Source organism: Anomalospiza imberbis, chromosome 8 (genome assembly GCF_031753505.1).
Source record: "Anomalospiza imberbis isolate Cuckoo-Finch-1a 21T00152 chromosome 8, ASM3175350v1, whole genome shotgun sequence".
Lineage (NCBI taxonomy): Eukaryota > Metazoa > Chordata > Aves > Passeriformes > Viduidae > Anomalospiza > Anomalospiza imberbis.
The window spans coordinates 18,092,238-18,112,041 of NC_089688.1; the positions used below are offsets into that span (position 1 = coordinate 18,092,238).

Consider the following 19,804-nt stretch of genomic DNA (forward strand, 5'->3'; position numbering starts at 1 on the left):
GCTCTTTTCTGATTAAGAGGCATCTAGGAAAAAAATGTGCATGTGGTAAAGACCTTATCAGTGACACCTGTTTAAAGCACTATTGCAGCTCTTAGAAGATGAGGCATTAGGTTCAGTTCTCTAAATCTGCTCAAAAGTGCTTACATCTTTAATTTTTAGTTGTTGAATATGCATTTGAAGGACAACAGTGGGAAGGTGAAATCTTGAAAACTTTACCATTCCTGCAGATGGAAAAATTTGAGTCAGTCTGTCAAGTCCATTAATTAAGAAATAGCCCAAAATAAGCACATATGATTTAATTTAGGAAGACATGCGACCATGTTATTGAGGTCAACAGATTTTTAGGGCTTGAAAACACACCAAGTTAATAGAACAACAGGAAGCTATTAGCACATTAGAGTGTTCCACTCCTTTTTTGCTATGTACTGTAACTGCATCAATTATTTCAGAATACGTTTAATCAAGTGCAATTAAGCACCATATAATCTTAATGCTATTACAAGAAATTCAATAAATATTTAAAGAGAAATTTAAATATGCATTGGTGAATCCTGAAAACTCATTTAAACATCTGAAATATAAGGCTAAGGGAAAATAAAAATCTAAGTTTTCCTTGTTTTGTGCCTGCAAGGTACCAAAGTTTCAAACTTCTGACAAGTCAGGCTTTCCAACTTAAGAAACAAACTAAGAACAGGCATATGAAGAGACTGTCAAAGAAAACTGAAAGACAGATAGGGCACTCCTTGAAACAATGTAAACTAACAAAGTTACTCTGTCATTAAAGAAAATGAGATTGAGTGATACCAAGTGAGAGCAACCAACTGCAGAGAAATTAGCCATGCAAGCAAAACGCATTAGATATCCAATCAATGACGTAGTGATGCAAAGAAATGTAAGAAGAGAATTCACAAGTGTTATAAGCATTTATCAGGTGTACAGGCAGTCTAGTCAAATTCCTAGCATGGACTACAGCACAAAGAAAACTCAAGCAAGAAACCTGCTACTATGTTTAATTGGTTCAGGCAATACAAGTCTTCATCATAATAAACATGTATTCTATGTCAACCCCCTTTTAGTCCAGTTTACTATGAAATCTGTACAAGGCAATGAACTTTTTGTTCTTTTAATACATTCAGAGAAAGGGCACAAGAAGCCTTTTCCTACACAGAAGCATTAAGCAATTAAGCAACACAGGACTTTTTTTTTGCTAGTGACAAAAAAAAAAAGGCCTCAAGAATTACAAAATGAATGTCAATCATTACCTTACTCTTTGTATAAGAACCAGTTTCATGAAGCACAGCAACTCTAAATGGAGGCCACCAAGTGTGGAATTCTCTTACCCACTGATGCAACACAGTAGCTGGACAAACAATCACTGTTGGACCCAATCCCTGGTACCTAAAATAGAGTATTCAAGGAAAAAAACCCTTAATGTGAAATAAATAATCTGTACTAAGTGGCTCATTAAAATACACACATATTAAAATGACATACTTTATAGTTTAAGTGGAATATGAGAGCTATGGAAATTAATTGGCAATTTGTTTTCCTGTAAGTCTGTTTTTTAAAGGAAGATGAAGAGGGTACTGCGAAAAGAATCCACTCATTGAACAGTTAATGGATGCATCTATCAAGCTAAACAGGAATAGAAAAGCTCCAAACAATAAGGCATAAGGGAACTTCCTCCTGTGATATTACAAATCAGGTTTTAGTGACTGCTGTTTCTATAAGCGAAAAGAAATCATTAACAAGCAATTATTTTATTACTTCTATTATACAGAATGTGTAGCTGGAGTCTCACAAATGAACTTTCACACAGGTGTTCTGCTTCATGTTGGTAATATACTGTACTCTCATCACCATAGTTTATTGATAAAACAAGGACTCTAAAGTGGCAGACTGTATCATCCATGGATGTTGAGATCTGAGCTTGCCTCAAACTGTCTCATAAGTTTCTTATTTGTAATTATATTACTGTTTCTGAGAATTACTAAAGCGGTCTGAAACAAAGTCTTCCTGTATCTGAAGTTCAGAGCTGCTCTTAAGGTTAAGAAGGGAAAAATCCCTTGCACACCAGCCAAATAAAAAATACTACTGCCACAAATAAATATCAACAATGCTGTAAGAAATATATTAAGTAGTGGTTACTAGAAGTTATTTTTCAAATATATTTGCTCTTCAAAAAATGGAAAAAAATGACTCTCTGCAAACAAAGGCAATCACTTCAGGAATCATACACTGATCTGTGTCTATGTACTATCCAAGTGACACTAAATAAACAATGCAAAAGATGACAGTATACCTTCAAGATCACACACTGATAGCAATAAATGATTTCTAAGACACCAGCAACACCCTGCTTAAAAAAAACCCAAACCTCTTAAGATCTTCAGAAACTGCTGACATGAAGAAATAAAACTCTTTACTAAAAGCTTATACATATGCAGAACAACAACCTGGACATTGTTTATTATGAACAAATACTATAACACAACCTCCTTACATGGTCTAATTAAAAAACTCCCAGCAATCCAAAGGGAAGTAGGAACTTGGAGACATGAAAAATTACTTTAACTATGCTACCAACCCAAATAATCACTACTACTGCTCTTAAAAATACCTACTGCAAAAAAGCCAACTTTCCCAGAACATACGAGTTTCTCACTCTTCATGGGTAGTAACAAAATACATCTGTTTATTCCCCCGATCTGTATTCACACAAGCTCACATGTAAGGTTTATCCAGATCTTTTCCACCCTCAGCTTACACAGAGTTCACACCTCCATGGACCAATTTGCAGAAACTCCACTCCCTCTCTACCTGGCTGTGTGAAAACTCTTCTGTGTCTAGTTTGACTCTACCCACTTTCCACTAGCCAACATTTTATTATACTCCTGAGAGCTTTTATTTATTTATATAAAAGAGTCATCTAGCTTCTTCCAGTCTGAGCTGTTCCACAAAACAAAACAAATCATATACTTCTGCTTGCTATACTTAGGAGGCATCCTTCATTTTCCTAATCACTGCAAGACCTGCTCTGCTGCCTATCCAATTTATATTTGCTTTCCTTGAACAAAGGTGACACTTAAAACATTCAAAACCAAAGTCTTACTAGTGCCTTGTACCAAGATAACAACACTGCCCTGTTCCTACTCCAAATATATTGCCATATTGTATTCCGTCCCTTTTTCACAGCTGCATTGTACAAATAGCTTATGGTCAGTGTCATATTTGGTCAATATATCCAAATCTCTTTCTTCTTCTGTTGCTTCTGGTTTATAAAGCCCAAATTCACAAGTATCCTTTATTTGTTGTTATTTAATCGGATGCCATTGGAATTGCATATAAGTTCCAATTCCTGCAACTTACTACCAAGAAAAAGCAAACTGTATTAATGCTGTATTTATAATCTTTAAACACTCAAAAAGTTAGCACAGGAAAACATGTTTCATTATAACAGAATGTTTCCAAGGTCTGGCAAATCATGGTTTCAAGCTGAAACAATAATTAAACCGTAGTGCAAATAAGAGAACGGGGCAGCAAGAGCAACACACTTTTTCTGAGGCAATGGATTTTTATTTACCTAAGCACCATGGAAATTAATCTCTGCCACTCAAAGTAGAGACTGAGCTGTTTATGTTTATGTCTCAGTATCCTGAAGAGCACAGATGGGTAAACAACCAGTGTATAAACTTTCTGTCAGTTTCTCATCTGATGTTTCAAATAAATGAAGGCAAGTCCGTAGTGAAAGGTTCTTGTTACACACAAAGGTAAGGAAACCCAAGCTAGGCTGGAAGACACTGACAGTGCTGAGGATACAGCTTTGTCCCCTCTTAGTGCTGGCTTTGCAGAGAGGCTGCCCAGGAAGTCTCCTGCCTATCAGACTACGCTTTTTCAAGAAGAAACAAGTTAACCAGTACTACTGATAAGCAGTATTACTGCCTTCTCAGCCCAGGGGAGGAAAACACTTGACTATGAAAGATGAAGTTGTTTAGACTGTGCCTTACAGCATCACACACACCAAGTAAGAGCAAGCTTCACCAATATACTGAACCTTGTTTCCTCCCATGGAATCACTGTCATGATGGACTCAATGACATGCACCAGCCAAAACATGAAACTCAGCACATTATCTTACATGCAGAAAGAGCACTGCAATTTAGATGGGCAAATCGATTTAAACCTTTTCAAACTTTTACTGTAGTTTTGCACTATTTAACAGTGTCAAGAGATGTCCCTGAAGGATTTCCATCAACTCAGTGGTCTCCCAAGAGGGGTAGGGAATATAAAATAATCTGTACAATAGCATCCTTAACCAGGCAGCCATACTAAAGTAAATCAGCTGGCCTGAGTGAAGGACCTATGGGGTTTATTTTAAGACTATAGTAGGAAGCAATCAGAGAGAAAACAGGGATATTTTCTCTTTAAAGCATTATTTTACAATTCATGTACAAGCTAAACATAATTTAAAAGTACCTCTATATAAAGGTAATTATTTTTGTTTAGTACAGTACTATGATAGTTGCTAAATTTCATGTAGCTATTTACATCAGGTAAATAGGCCAACAGAAGTAGAAAAATCAAGTACTATTCATGTGTGCATTTGCAAATCTGAGGACACAAACAAATATCTTGCCAGTAATTCCACCTATGAAGAAGAAATTTTAAAGCATTGTTCAGTAACAAAAAAACATAAAATACTTTATTAGAAAGGCCAGTCATACTAGCATATGTTTTGAAAAGCAGCAACAGCAAAAAAACAAAAGCAGATGGAAATTCCTCTGCATAAGTTACTGGTTTTACTCTTACTACTAATTTTTGGCATGGATAATTCCCTGCCCATCAGAAACTCTAACTTTCATTGCAAATCAGCTTGCTACTTCCTGTAAAACATTTACCTGGTGGCTTGCCAGAACAAATATTTTAATGTAAAATTTAATAAATGGAACTAAAGGTATTACATCTAATTTAAAATTCCATATTGTGTAAACTATTGATATTAATGTAATTGAGTTTGTAAACAATCCATTTGTGGAAGGTAACCTTAGACACTGTATTGACCCAAAATATCTAGCGTGGCTCATCTGCAAAATGAAGCATCAGTGCCTGGAATTCATTAAAAGTGTTACATGTTTAATTTTTCCTGCCCTACAGCTCCATTGTCTCGTAAAATTTTTCCTTTGATGTCCCCCACTAAAAGAATTAAAGGAATATTGTAATTGAAATGTCATTAATAATTCACAGGACCCTCCTCCACCAGTAATACATCTGATGAAATATTAATTGAGCTCTACAGACTGACAGTCTGCAGAGAAGCACTTGCCTGTAATTTGAACCACGAGTCCTCATATTGCTGTAGCTCAGACCTGCCAAGAAGGCAATTATCTGAATGGTCTTGCCCAATCCCATCTCATCTCCCAGAATTCCTCCTGCCTGCTGGCAGTGCAATTCCCAAAGCCACCTAACACCTGTCTGCTGGTACCTAAAACAAGGAAAAAGAAGATGGCAAATGTTTGATAATACAGATCATAACAGAAAGTACTCATGAATTAATCATTTGGCAAGGTTCTCATACCAGTTACTGTAACATGCTGGATGTGTGTTTTACATGAGTGCTGTATTTACTAGGTCATACATTTTTGATGCACTCAGACATTACATGTGACTTTCATCCTTTATGCAACACTAAAACATTTCTAATTAAACCGACAGTCATTGTAATTAGAGGGTATTTTATTTCATATATATTTTAAGTGCTAAAAGCAACTTTGAAAGTTACTCTTATGAAGCATTATCTTTCCAGATAAGACAACATGCAAGGGTCTAGTAAATAATATTATTTGGAACATACTCCTTGAACTGAAGAAAAAGGTTGACTTGTAAGGGGTACAGACTTCATACTCTACTATAAAAACTGATCACATCTGCCAAATCATTTTAAACATAAATTTATTTAATAACATTTAGTCTCTTTCAATGAAGAAAAAAACCAAAGCTAAGCAATAGAAACTACTGCAGTGTGGGGATACAGCAGAGCCTTATGTGAGAGCATCAGGTCAGTTCCTGCTCCCAGTCCTTCACTGGAAATTTTACAAGCAACAACGTAAAATACATTCTACTTCAAAGAAGTGGACTAGAAAGCAAGATTTATGGCAGCAAGCTAAAAAGGTTAAGATAAGATGCTGGGCTGAGAATCACTTTAGGACATACCTTTTTATAATGATACAAAACAGTGAGACCAGTAGGAATAACATACCATGTGTGGGGGTTAAATTGAAAGCAAAAGAAATAAATGAACAATCATATCTTTAAATCACACTAAAAAAAAATCAAACCTGTTTCAGCACCTCAGTGCCTTGTAACTTACAGGAAAAAAAAGGTTACTGATAATGTTCTTGATGGCATGCATTTCTGAAGTGCGGAGCACAGCAAAGAACAAAACATTTTTTAAAATAGGGGTCATTCATTTTAGGTGATTTCTTGTGTGCATTTCAAAATCCTGTTTCTATCCTTGAACAAATAATATTTAGGACTACTGACAGCTAATGACACTAGTGTCTACAAAGTACTATTAAAAATCAATTTGTGATGAGTTTGGTATGGATTTAGAGAATGCTAAATGGAGACAAACAAATGGCTTGAGTAGTTAAAAAAAGATGATCAAAGAACACATCTAATGGTTCAGACATCACACTATCTGCTGGTGTCTCAAAAGCATTATGCCACGAAGCCCTTAAGAAACCCTTTTATTAGAAATTAATTCACCTTAAAATGCAGCAATCTATAAAACAACTATGAAATGGCTTGCAGGATTAGCTATAATTGGATTAAGATGCTATCTTTACTAATTTATGAAGACAAAACATCTTCTGACAAACACTAAGAATTGAAGATAACCCTAATTCCAGTCACAAGGTGCTCCCTCAGACAAATGTTCAGCATGTCTCTTCAGAAGACAACCATTCAATAACTTCCTAATATAAATTTGTATTATTTTTTAGGATTACATACAGAGCTTTAAAATTAGATGAATTTATAAGCATATTTCTCCCTCTCCTTCCTTCTCCTGAGAAAGTTTCACAGTAGATAATTAAGCTTGTGAAAAATTCTGCTCCATGGCTATATAAAAAAATGAAAGATGCAGGTGCTGTCTTTGTATGATCATATAAACATGCAATGTAACTATTCAAAAGTTAATGGAACACACCCTCCTCAATTTTTGTGGTTATATGGAAAGATAATTAATTCTTTTCAACTTTACACTTTTATTGCACCAATTTTTATGGAGTTTTGTTGTTTTTTTTTTTTTTTTTTTTTATTATTATTCAAAAAGTATTCTGGAAGTAAATAAAAGTGTTGCTGGCCTTCCAAAATAGTTATATTGTATTGGATTTCACATGAGCAATCATGCCGTGATACATCCTTCAAAATTCACCACAGTAGATACCCGAGTTCAGCTGCATTGTTGCAGAGACAAAACTGTGTTTCAGATTTATCAGGGAAATCACACACTGGAAGCAAACAGTGATGAAGGCTGTTTTCTTTTTCATAGAGAGAGTGTTCTCACAGCCTTAGAGCAGATGGAACAAGGCAGTGTTTGCAGGTCTGCTCAGTTTTGTTCCACAGCAGCATTAATGTTATTGAGCAGGAGCTCTCTGTTTAGCAAAGCAGACAAGTGTGCATGGAAGAAACAGACTGTCCACTTTAACAGGCCTACCAAAGAACAAACCCGAGGGTCTCCTAATTCCAGCATGAGCTAACTTCTTTGGAATTTAGCTATGCAGGAAGACCACTTAAAGTACTTGCTATACACGTCCTTGGGTCAATATACTTCCCTGTTTTGTACTAAACTTGCTCAGAACCCCACAGTTTAATGCCTATTGACTTTGGGCTTTCCTACACTGGAGATTTCAGCATTGAAGTTACAAGTCAGACAAATCATTCATTGCAATTGATCTTTCTAACCACTTAAGAAGTTTTGCCAACTGACTCATGCTTGCAGGGATACCCTTCATTAGTGAGGCTTGCATGTTCAAGATTAATTTTTAGTGACTGCTCTATTTCATTTCCCTTCGGGTTGCTCAGACCACACATCCGTCCTCAAGATGAATACTTGTGCAGTACCTTCGCATAAACAACTGGAGACCACATATTGGCTCAGTATGGCCCCAGCAACCAAGTCATTAATTCAATCCCATTTCAGAGCTAGAGCTTTCCTTCTGAGGACTACAGGACAACAGTAATAATTTCTCTGAGGTCAACACTAAGTGGTTCTCTTGGAAGGGATATCACACACACCCATTACAAACCAGGGCTTTCTACTACAATAAGATTTCAAGAGAGTTTGCTTTCAAAAGAAGAGAAGATTATCCTGCTGTGTGAAATGTTGTCAACAAAACTGAATTCAAGCCCATTATGTATGAAATTTAGGGGAGAGATTATGGCTAAAATTAACTGGTTAGCTGCTAACTTGTGGTTTGTTTTTTTTTTTTTTTTTTTTTGAGATGAACTTGAAAGCATCACTGGGCACTATGTTTTAAAAAACTGAAACAGAAAACACTTATGTTGAAATCTGTAATTAAGTATTAAATAACTAAACAATGAGTTGTAGAGTGTTTTCCATCTACTAGAGGAATTAACAATTCACTCTCTATATTTTAAAATTTTACCTGACAAAATGTTCAAGATTATTATAAAATATGAATTACAAATAGTTATTTTGAAAAGACTTTCAGTAGTTACTTAAAGAAAAAGTTCTCCATATTTTTTACTGTCAGAAAATAAAATTTCACTCCACTCAGAGAAACACCATATTTCTTGTTTTCTTTTATCACATCTTGCCATCATCTTATATTTCAAAGTAAAATTATTCTACCACTCCACACCTGAATTAGGAGCAAGCATATATCAATAAAAGAATGCATTTATACAAACAGACAAGGAAAGTTTCTCAATTCATAGTTTAGCTAATACACATTTACAATATTCACATCAGACAGTTATCACCTTCACATAATTGCATTTTGTGCTTACAGTAAGTTTATTTCTTTGAAGTTTGATCCTGAAATCTTTTTTAAAGAAAGACTCCTGTTGAAACAATTGAAGCAAAAGTTGAGGCATCATTCACTGAAGTAAAAGTTACAGCAAAGGTCATCTGGAACTCATCATGACCATTACTACTAATATTATTAACAACATACAGTGGCAGCATATTGAAATAAAGTACACGATACATACTTGAAAAGCTTTTTGAAGAGAAATCCTGGTACTTTGAAACCCTCTTCAAATTCAACATCACTTTCTTCAGAAAGTTCCTCAGCTGTTTGATGTTCTTTATCCTTCAAACGTTCTTTTTGCCACTTCCTAGAGTAACACAAGGAATCAACATTCAATTATAGCATAGAAAAGATTCTGCATGAAAATGACACTGAATTTTGATCAAGTAAAAAACAACAAAAAAAAATCACATGCTCTGATGTAATGATTTAAAATAGCAATCCTTCGGAGGAGAGAATTATGCAAGTAAATGCTTGAAATGTCTGATATATTAAGGTATTTATAAAAGGCACATGTTTTACAGCTAGTTACAATTTTCTAATTTTCTATAGACAAAAATACTAATATAATGGAATCAATAGCTAATAGCACCAAAAAGCCTGGCAACTTTAAACTCTTTAAATCTCCCTCTCCTTAAACCCCCCTCCATAAAAAAAATGATAAAGTTTAGGTGTTCCAAAGCTATTTTATTAATTTAATCGAACACTTAAATTTAACTTCCTTCCTGTAGAGAAAAGTGAAGCAGTGTATAATCTTATAGAGAAGACTCAGTTGGAAACATGCTCTAAATCTGTAACGGAGTCATTATTAAGAGAATGAGTTTTATGAGGTTTTGGAATTACAGTGTTATTTGTGGTTTGCAGCCTCAACTTATTTGGACTCCAGGCAGCTTAGAGAATTACCTTCCTGTCCCATAATTCCCCCACTGCTGAGAAAGTACCAAAGGATCTTCAAAATTCCCACGAAATGATGAACTTGTGTTTCAGTGACCCAAACCCATCTGCCTCTAATGGTAAAGTGTACTCTAGCTGGCTATGTACTACTCAACCAAAAGCACTTCATGGACAATTTGGCGTTTGCTGGAATTCTCTCCTGAAAGTGCCATTTACTGCAGGCACACTGCATGTGGTGGATAAACTGACAAAATACCTAGAAACTGGCAAGGCACCCAACAGATTAAAAACATCCATAAACTACTGTTCTGAAAGCAGCGCAAAAGCAAACGTTCACTTAATGGTCTCTGCATATCTGGCAAATTTGTTTAAGAACACTTGAGTTAGGAACAAGAGAGCAGGGAAGAAGTTCAACACTTCACATCCAAGCAATACAATCATACACTCTTTCTCATGAAAGAAAGCTGATTGTGTGAGGTTTCTAGATGGGCTTTTCAGCAGTACCTTTTGAGAAAATACTTCAAGTCTTACTTTATGGAACTAGTCACAAACTTGGTATTGTTCTATTAACTCAAAATAAAAACCACCATCTCCAAATACACACAAGTTGCAATCACTGCCAAGAATGAAAGCACTGATAAACTAAGACAACACAGTGCTGGTCAGGTTTAGAGAGCCAGTTTCACTGAAGCGTATTTTGATCTCTTAAGTCAAGATGTCTTCAGATGCAAAAATAATGATGGAGGGAAAAAAGAGCACATACAGGGAAAAAACTAGATGAACAACGACAGTCTTCAGTTTGCTGTTTAAAACTGATGATTTGCTAATGTTTATATAGGATTCTTCTAATTTCATTACATGAAATCATGAATCCAGCTAAGTAGTAAAAACACATGAAGTGTCAGTGTTTTCCTCTTTTATAAACCTATTCTAACAGAAATGGAAATCTCTTATCTTAGACTAGCAGTCTGCTAAATTACAACATTACACTCATGGTCTGCAGTCTAGCAGGCAGATATGATACATTCCAGAGTCACAGCATAAGAATGCATTTACATTTCTGCAGTACTACAGTGTTATGCTATCAGGCACAGAGGGTCTTACATTTCTGAGTTCCAGAAAAAGAAATTCAAATCGACAAATGCCGATAGTCATTGCTTCAGACTGCATCACTGCTGGAGCTGAGACATGCTACAACTTCATTATTTCATCTGACTGGGTTATGACAGGACTCAAACCGAGGAAGGAAATTCCTACTTACCACACAAAAATTAAAACAACTACAGATTACCTGTCTCTTCTAAAGAGACATGTAGGTAAACAATCCATACTAAACCCAAGCAGGGCAATAATTTGTACAAGAATTTGCTATTAATTTTGTACTCCAACAGGAATCACCACCAGCCAACACAGGAGCGGCAGCCTCCCCTGGGAAGGAGCAGATTGCCCTCTAGTGTGCATTGGGAAAAGTGATCCAGAAACAACCAAGAGGAAACTCCAAGGTTAATTCGAAGCTGTCCAGGAATTTAGGCACTTCACCTCCATATAGCTAGTACGTTTTCTTCAAGAAGTGTGACCGATATTGGGATTTCTCCTAAAATTATACATGGAAAATATATAGAATTTGAACTAATAAACCTTGTACTTAATTTTCCTAAAAAACCATATCCTTTTTACATGCTCTGTTACTTCCCTGAAGTACTACATCTCTTCCAAATGTCTAGAGGTTTTCAGCCATCAATTACCAGTTTAAAGAAATAGTAGCAACTTGCTATCACAAACAACTTTCAAAGTTTGAAGAAGCTATTCAGTTTCTGAAAAGCTGTGAACTTAACGTAACACACACCATTAAGATATTCTACACTGAAACGTCATTATTTTACTTAGAAAAGTGTAAATATCCAAATGGCTTAAGTCACAGGAGGACAAACACTATTTCCAAGACCAGGTCAGTCTGTTGGCTACTCTGGTCTTGTACCTTTCCCTGGAAGTCAGACTCTGGAGGGAGAAATAGTGGTCATCATCTTTGACTTAAATATGCAGTAACTTACTGCTCATTTGGTCAATATATTTCTTACACACATCAGTTAAACACCATTAGTATGCCTAAACAATCAGAAAATAAAGGTTTTACTATATTACCAAAATCTCTTTAAAACAGAGCATGACCTTTGAGAAATGTGTCTTACATAATAGTCCATTGTCACTGACATAATTTTATCCCTAAAAGTGAAGTATGAAAGCCATATATCATACAATTAAATTTCTTCTTAATATAAGAATGTATTCAGATACTAAGCCCATTTCAAACTTATTGCAATACCCTAGAAAGAAATTCTGCATCCAAAACAGTAATGAGCACAATTCGACTTTTTTTTTTTTTTTTTTAAATGCAGTCAGGAACCAAGCTGAGTATTTAATATAGTTTGCATTTGCGAAGCACAATATGTTTTATATTTTATACAGCTAAGAATCCCTTACAGATTATTCTAATTTGGTAAATTGACACATTCAATATTGCTTTTTTGATCTAACTTTTTATGGTCTATATGGGTGGATTTAATTGGTATGTCCTAACAGATGAAATACTTACAGTTAGTACCACAAGCCTCCATAAGTAAATGAAGACTGATGTAGACAATTACACACTTGAGTTTAGAATGAAAGGTGTACTCAGTGAGTGAGAGAAAATATTTCTTCATTTGTGTCCTGGCTTTGTCACTTTAAAAAGCAGTAAGAATGCTTTAAGAAAGTATCTTTCAGGGAAGATAGTATATAATCTTTTTTTAACTTACCACTTTGAAACATGGAGAGATTCAGTAACTCAGATATATCAAAGAAAGCTAGCACATGAAAACTGATCCATGAAAACCAATTTAATTTTAACACTATTTTTTTCTTTATGTATCAACTGTTTTGTGTACTGACAGTCAAAACTTCCTGCTACTCAACTACCTCGATATCACTTGAGAGACAAGAAAAGAAACAGCTTTCTCAGTCTTGCCTCTGTGCACTTGACAGCAATAGAAGTCAAACAACTGTACTTAAGAAGCTATACAGAATACACAAGAAAACATAGATACAGCACTGATCTTCCATAATATGACTTGTAATTCCTTCCTTGAAGCAGCAGGCAGATACATACTGACACCTGGTATGGGAAGAATGTACTTAAGACTGCTAAGGTTTATTATGGCTCCAAGCTATTACCTTATACTGACACCATCCTGATGTCAATAATGTAATGTATTAACTACATATAAGCAGAAAAAATTACTTTATACTTATGCTTGGCATTTTAATATATGTAAAGGAAAGCTTTAAATAATACAAACAAAATCTTGATACTTTGTGGTTTCCGTATCTGCAAAGCTTGAGAATAACACAAATAAAAAAGTAGCAACTTTCTTGTTGAGAAAAAACAAAAAAAAAGTTTTACTTACTACACATTTAATAGGCATTCAAGGTTACTATTGTTTTGTGCTTCTTGGTAAAATAAGTTGAAAAACAGGTTCATTTTCATCCTTTCCATAGTCTTCAAATAAACTGACTGTGCCATGACCTGACGTGCTGGTTTGGTATGAAGCAAGTTAATTTTCTTCACATGGCTGGTATGGGGCTGTTTTGGATTTGTGCTGCACACAGGGCTGATAATAGAGATGTTGTCATTGCTGAGCAGGGCTCACACAGAGCCAAAGCCTTTTCATGCTGCCACGCTGGCCAGGAGGCTGGGGGGAGATACAGCCAGGACAGGTGACCCCAACTGACCAAAGGGCTATTCCAGACCAGATGGCATCATGCTCAGTACATAGAGTGGGGGAAAAGGAGGAATGGGGGAACATTTGCAGTGATGGAGTTTGTCTTCCCAAGTCATCGTTATCTGAGATGGGGCCCTGTTCTCCTGGGGATGGCTGAACACCTGTCTGCCCATGGAAGTAGTGAAATAACTCCTTGTTCTACTTTGCCTCTGTGTAGGGCTTTTGCCTTCCCTATTAAGCTGCCTTTATCTCAGCCCAGGAGTTTTCCAGCTTTTACCTTTCTTATTCTCCCCTGGTAGGGGAGTGAGTGAGTGGCTGAATGGGGCCAGGCTGCTGGCTGGGGTTAAACCACGACATCTGAGCATTCCACTGGGCAGGAGGGAACAGGTTTTGATCCCACCAGCTCCAATTTTGAACAGTTCTAGATCAAGATGGTCATTACTGAGTATGACACAGACACTTGTAATATACCTGTTGTTGGGGATCAAGTCTCTGAGACACTCCAGTACCATCCTAGAGACTGACTACCTAAGCCTCTGGGTTCAGCTGGTAATAGCCAGGATGGATAGCTGGGAATGACAATACACTAATTTTCAGTGAATATTTGAATTATCTATAGGTGCATGACAGTATCCTATTTACCTTACTCTCCATAACCCTGATGTTTCCTGGCACCGTTCACTATTCTAGCAAGCTATGAATTCACAGTAGGCATTGACCTTTCAGAACAGAAGATTTTGTTCATCTGCATGTCTACACAGCAACAGGGCTCCAGTAACAGTAACTAGAGAAAGGCAAGACCCACACAAGGGAAAAAAACTGAAATTCCTGACAGTCTAACCTGATTCTGCATAGCTAAATTTTACTTTTCCATGTTCCATTGCTCACACCTTACTTTGAGTGACTAGGCCAACCTCTGGAAGCTGCCTTTAGAAGGACGGGCTGCTCTCCTGCCTGACATTTCCTACAGACAACAGCTCCTATTCTGACAACAGTCTCTTGTTCTAGAGATGCTCTGCACTCATGCAGTTAGCTAATTATCCTGCTTTAACAACATCAACGTAGTTTCCCCTTGACACAGACCAATCTCTTGAAGTCCCATCTCTGAAAAGTTTTAATGTTAAGGAAACTCATTTTCAGTCTCTAGGAGTGTAGGACTGAATTCATTGCCAAGCACAAGACTAGATGTTCAGAAGAATAAAGTAATCCTGAAGGACTTTCTTCTGCCTCTCTCACGGGTAAAATATACCATAATCTCACCCATTCGTTTGCATTCAAAAGTAAAACTGACATGAAACAAGATATAAATGTAAGCAAATGACAGCATTTCTATAGCATTGTTAATATGTTTCTTAATTCACTACATTTTATTTTCTCATGGCATTTCCCATAATGAAGATTACCTGGGGGTGTCAGCATAAAAACATCAATGTGGACAGCTGCAGCTTAACAGCCACAATAACTGTAGCTATGAAATTTTTAAGAGATGTAGTGTTTTGGTAGCAATTACAGTTATTGATATTTCTAAAATTCATTTAGGCTTTTATTGTAACTTCAGTAACCAAAAGAAATGTAGTCTATGATATGACTTTGCTAAGGATAAATTGTCACAATCTTAACGTTATTAAAAAACGTTTTTGCATGAATTTAAACTGTGAGTCATATTAAAACTTTCAATCAAAATAAATTACTCTTGATGAAAACACAGAATTAAAAATGATTTAATATTCGTCTACTTTAAATGTGAAGAATACAGTTTTATTCAATAAACCAGTAAATATTTTACTGATTAAGAACAATTAGATTTGTTAATGCATCCAGTAGAAAATATTTTTTTTGACCCTTTGGACATTGTTCAGATTAGCCTCTTGCCAAAATTTCTACTCAAGAGCAATAAACTATGCCTTACTTTTGAAAAGCAATGTCCTGGATTTGCAAACCTATTGCCTTATATCAGTTCCTAATCTGCCTTTGTAACCTGGGATGTGAAAGTGAAGTTGGGCTCTTACCACATGATATTTTCTACAACTGAGAGCACTTCTGCTACCAGAAGATACCTCTTCCTCCACAGCAACCCAGGCTCACCACCAGAGAGATGGTGTTTATACCTCTACTTCCTGATTCCTTCTGTGACGCAGCACCATTTAAAACCATAAGATTTTATATTTCCACAGAAGTGTAAAATTTGAGCTTCCCAAGAATTAATCAAATTCCTATGCTAGGCTTTATCACTACATCAGTCACCCTTCACTGACTGTCCTAATACATGCTCTTCCTTTCACTCTAAAGAAGCTGTTTTCAAGTTCCATGATTTTCTAGAGGACTATGTAACTACCTGAAGGATGTTCAGTAAAGGTACCTAATTAAAAGTACACATGCCATCAACAAGCTGAAGTTTATTATATGAAGCTTAACCTTTATACTAGGAAAGAGACAACATGCCTGTGATCACCAACACATAGGTTATATAAATTTCATAAATTACAGATTAGCACAGGTGAGTCACAAATAAGGACCTATAAAAACAAGAAAAATTCAACAGCAAAGTTATTGTAATTAAGCTCCACATTTGAACCCTTCTGGAAGACTATCTATGATCCTTCTGACTACCTCATTTCCCTTACTTCAACACACTCCCTAGCAGTCTATTATAGCTATTGTCCTTTGCATGTTCAACATACTAATTTATTATTATTATTAATAATAATATCTAGGACTAACCTTAGTCTCTGTTTATAATAGTCCACATCTCCATCATCTCTCCATCGTCTCACTTTTAGCTTCCCTGGTGTATGCTCCTCTTCCTCAGAGCTTGGAACAAAGTCAGCATCATTTTCAGCTTCTTTAAAACCCTTCTTCACCAAATGTTTTTTTCTTCTTGATAAACTCTTAAGTTCATAATCAGAATCATTCTCAGCAAGAGAAGATGCCTGTTCTTCTTCCTCTTCTGCTGCTTCTGGATCAAAGAGCTCCTCATCAGGTACATACTCAGACTCCCCACTATCATCCTCTTGTTCATACCTGCACTTTTTGGCCTCAAGATATTTCTCTTCCTTTGGAATCCTGGCCTTTGAATGAATCTGAAGGGCATGCTTCTGAAGCTCTCTCAAGTGTTTTTTTAGACGCTTATCTGTTTTTGAGAGGGCTTTACCACTTTTTTCCTTTGTGGCAGCTGCAGGAGCCACACACTGAACATTTTTGGCTTGTGCTTTCTTCTTTGCTCCTTTGTGACGGGATAACTTCTTTCTTTCAGATGACAATTTAGCCTGGTCTGCTAAGTACTTCTCAAAATCAGATGCTTCATTTAGCCTTAACTGTCGTGCCTTCCTCTCTGGCTTCTGAGGTATTTTAGTTCCAAATGGAGTCATCTGACCAGTTCGGATGAGCTCTGCCCACTCTGTTTCCTGAGCAGGCATAAGCATACTGCCAAGGGATGATGGACCAGGTTCTACAACAAAAGTCAGAACACACAGCATGCCTTTAACACCTTCTGTGTAGCTATAACACAGGAACAAGGGTGTTACACATACTATCAAAACGCAAATACTTCTGAAACAACACACAGCAGCAAGAACTACCATAAAATTACAATTCCCAATGATACATGAACTCTTATGTACCACCTATGTTGTCAATTGTTAGCATGTCACCATCTTCAGAAAAAGAAACCACTGTGTTCCCATCTGCAGCAACACTGCCCATTTCAATTTTATTACTGATTTTTGAGTCCTACTCAAAAGCTTGAAATTTGACATCTTGATTACCACACCACAGCAGACAAAAATCCCACAAAACACAGATTGTCCTACCATATGCTTCAAAAAAACCCAATGAGAAAACAACAAGCAATAAAACAAAACCAAAAAACCCAAAACCTGTCTTCCTAGCCTACAATACTAATATGAAGATGATGACTTTTAAAGTCAGATTGGCTGCACAGCACTCTGCCATAAAAGAGCACTTTTAGGTGCACTTACTATACACAAACTGTAACTGCTGTTTGAAACCAAAGAGAAAGAAAAGCTCTTGAATTCAGGAAGCTGAAGGGGAATTCTGCCCTGAAATCTATTATTGGGACCCAGAATTTCAAAATAAGTCCATGAGGATTGCCAGCACAGCTTTAAATGTCCCATTTTAAAGCACTGTATCTATCATATGTTTAATGAGTAACGACAGTGCACCAGGCATTAAAACCCCTCCATCTCCACCCCTTCCTACTGGAACTGCTCCATTTCTTCTGTTGGGCTCCACTCCCTTCTTAGTTACAGTTCAACACACGGGATGCCTGAGTTTTGCTGCATGAGCCCTTCAGACAAAATAGGATTTAAGATGCTTTTCTACTGAGAAAAGTTAACTGAGGCTTTGACTCCTTTAAGTGTTGTTGAATCAGGAGAGAAGCATGAGCTGTGCAAGATGGGAATCTACTGCAGCAACATGTGCAAGGGTCAAACAGCACAAGGAGTTTTTCCACCTCTGCAAATATCAATAGAACCCAAAGGTGATGCACAGACATCAATGGGACCCAAACCTGCCCTGCAGAATACTGCAGGTTATTGACTGTGGCCAAGCTTAGTTTGCAGAGAACAGAGAGAAAGAACACCTAGTAAAACACTGAGGCAACATACATTATGGAAGAAAAATAAATTTTCATTTTAAAAATCACACTGCAGCCTGAAAGAAGCAGCACTTCCCCCTTCCATTTCTAGTGATACTTCCCAACAGTAAGAAAAACCAATTTTGTTAATGCTGATTGATAGCATCCAGCATATAAAATGTAATTCAATCATGATGTTAGTCATCTTTATCAAATTAGCTGTGAAAAAAATGTTAGGATTTCCAATTTATTAAGCCCAATACTCTAATGTGCCTCAGTCATCCCTACACAGCTGAACACGGATTAACATGCATTTTTTAAAACTTCCCACATGAATATGTCAAGATTTGCAAATCTGCAGGTGTACAGAGTAAGTGTTCTCAACTCTCTTTGAAAGCCAACCACTGAAATTTATTTCCTTACTGGCAAAAATCTTACAAAATAGCTTCAAACAAAAAAGAAAAAGGCATTACATCAAAGTAGAACAGAACTTTCAGCCTTTTCCTATACATACCTTCATCTTCCTCATATTCAATCTCATTTGCTTCATCAGCAAAGTCTGTTAAACCAAGTATTCCTTGAAGACGTTTTTGTTTTGCTTTTATCTTCTTCAGCTGTTGCTCCTTCAATGAGAATTATGTATTTAATTTTTAATCTGCTTTATAAATTTGCTAACCTTTTAAACAACACTTAAATCAATATATTTGCAGTATTTTCAACAAGAATCTCATATTCAAGTATTTACAGTATCACACTTGAGGAAAAAAAAGTGCAAAAAAAGTGTCACCATAATACTGTAGGGTTCCAACCCACAGGAGACACCGTTTTGGGTGTATGATTATCTTACCATATGTATATAGTAAGATCAGGCTGATTACACACAGAGAATTCATGTGCAAACTGTATTTTTATGTACATTTCTTAAGGCCATTTTATGTATTGATTCTAGTGAAGGAAGCCCATCAAAGCAGACTGCTGAGATGCACAGAGAATACCAAGAGATTTGTTCATGACTGCAAGACTGGGTTCATGACTACCAAGCCACAAATAACACCTATAACATTTACAAAGATTTATTTGTCATCACAGAAGTTTTGGAGAGTTTTGTTACAAAGAACTGAAATTGTAAATCAATCCAACATCCTGATAGGTGCTTGTACATGGTTAGTTCAGGAGTGGTCACAGTTAGTTTAACAGCAAAAAATAAAAAGTAAATGACTTCAAAAGACCAATGTTACAGATTATGTAAGAAATATAGTTTATTACTGCTATGAAAATCATTCTTAGCCAGTAATTCTTCTGTTACACCTTTTTTTATGATTATAATATCCTCAACAGTGTATCTAGTTGTGATGGCATGATTCCTTGATGTTGCTAACTTTCCTTTATGAAACAAAACATTGCAACCAGTAAAACAAAGACACAGGCAATGTAACCTTCACATTTGTAACTCCATGCTTTGGAAGTGTTTCCTTACCTAGAAAGGTACATTCTTCAGTAAA

At 36.2% G+C, this 19,804-nt stretch overlaps 1 protein-coding gene across 3 annotated transcripts in view; it reads right to left on the reverse strand.

Annotated features, from left to right (window-relative positions):
• The window catches only part of ERCC6 (ERCC excision repair 6, chromatin remodeling factor), a 44,134-nt gene that overhangs the window by 19,477 nt on the left and 4,853 nt on the right, over positions 1-19,804 (reverse strand). For all 3 annotated transcript variants that reach the window (XM_068197586.1, XM_068197584.1, XM_068197583.1), the window contains 5 exons: positions 18,817-18,925; positions 16,430-17,156; positions 9,238-9,363; positions 5,324-5,482; positions 1,263-1,398 (listed from right to left, as the gene is read on the reverse strand). In XM_068197586.1, coding sequence (XP_068053687.1) covers positions 1,263-1,398; positions 5,324-5,482; positions 9,238-9,363; positions 16,430-17,156; positions 18,817-18,925 — 1,257 coding nt within the window. The remainder of the gene's footprint in view (positions 1-1,262; positions 1,399-5,323; positions 5,483-9,237; positions 9,364-16,429; positions 17,157-18,816; positions 18,926-19,804) is intronic.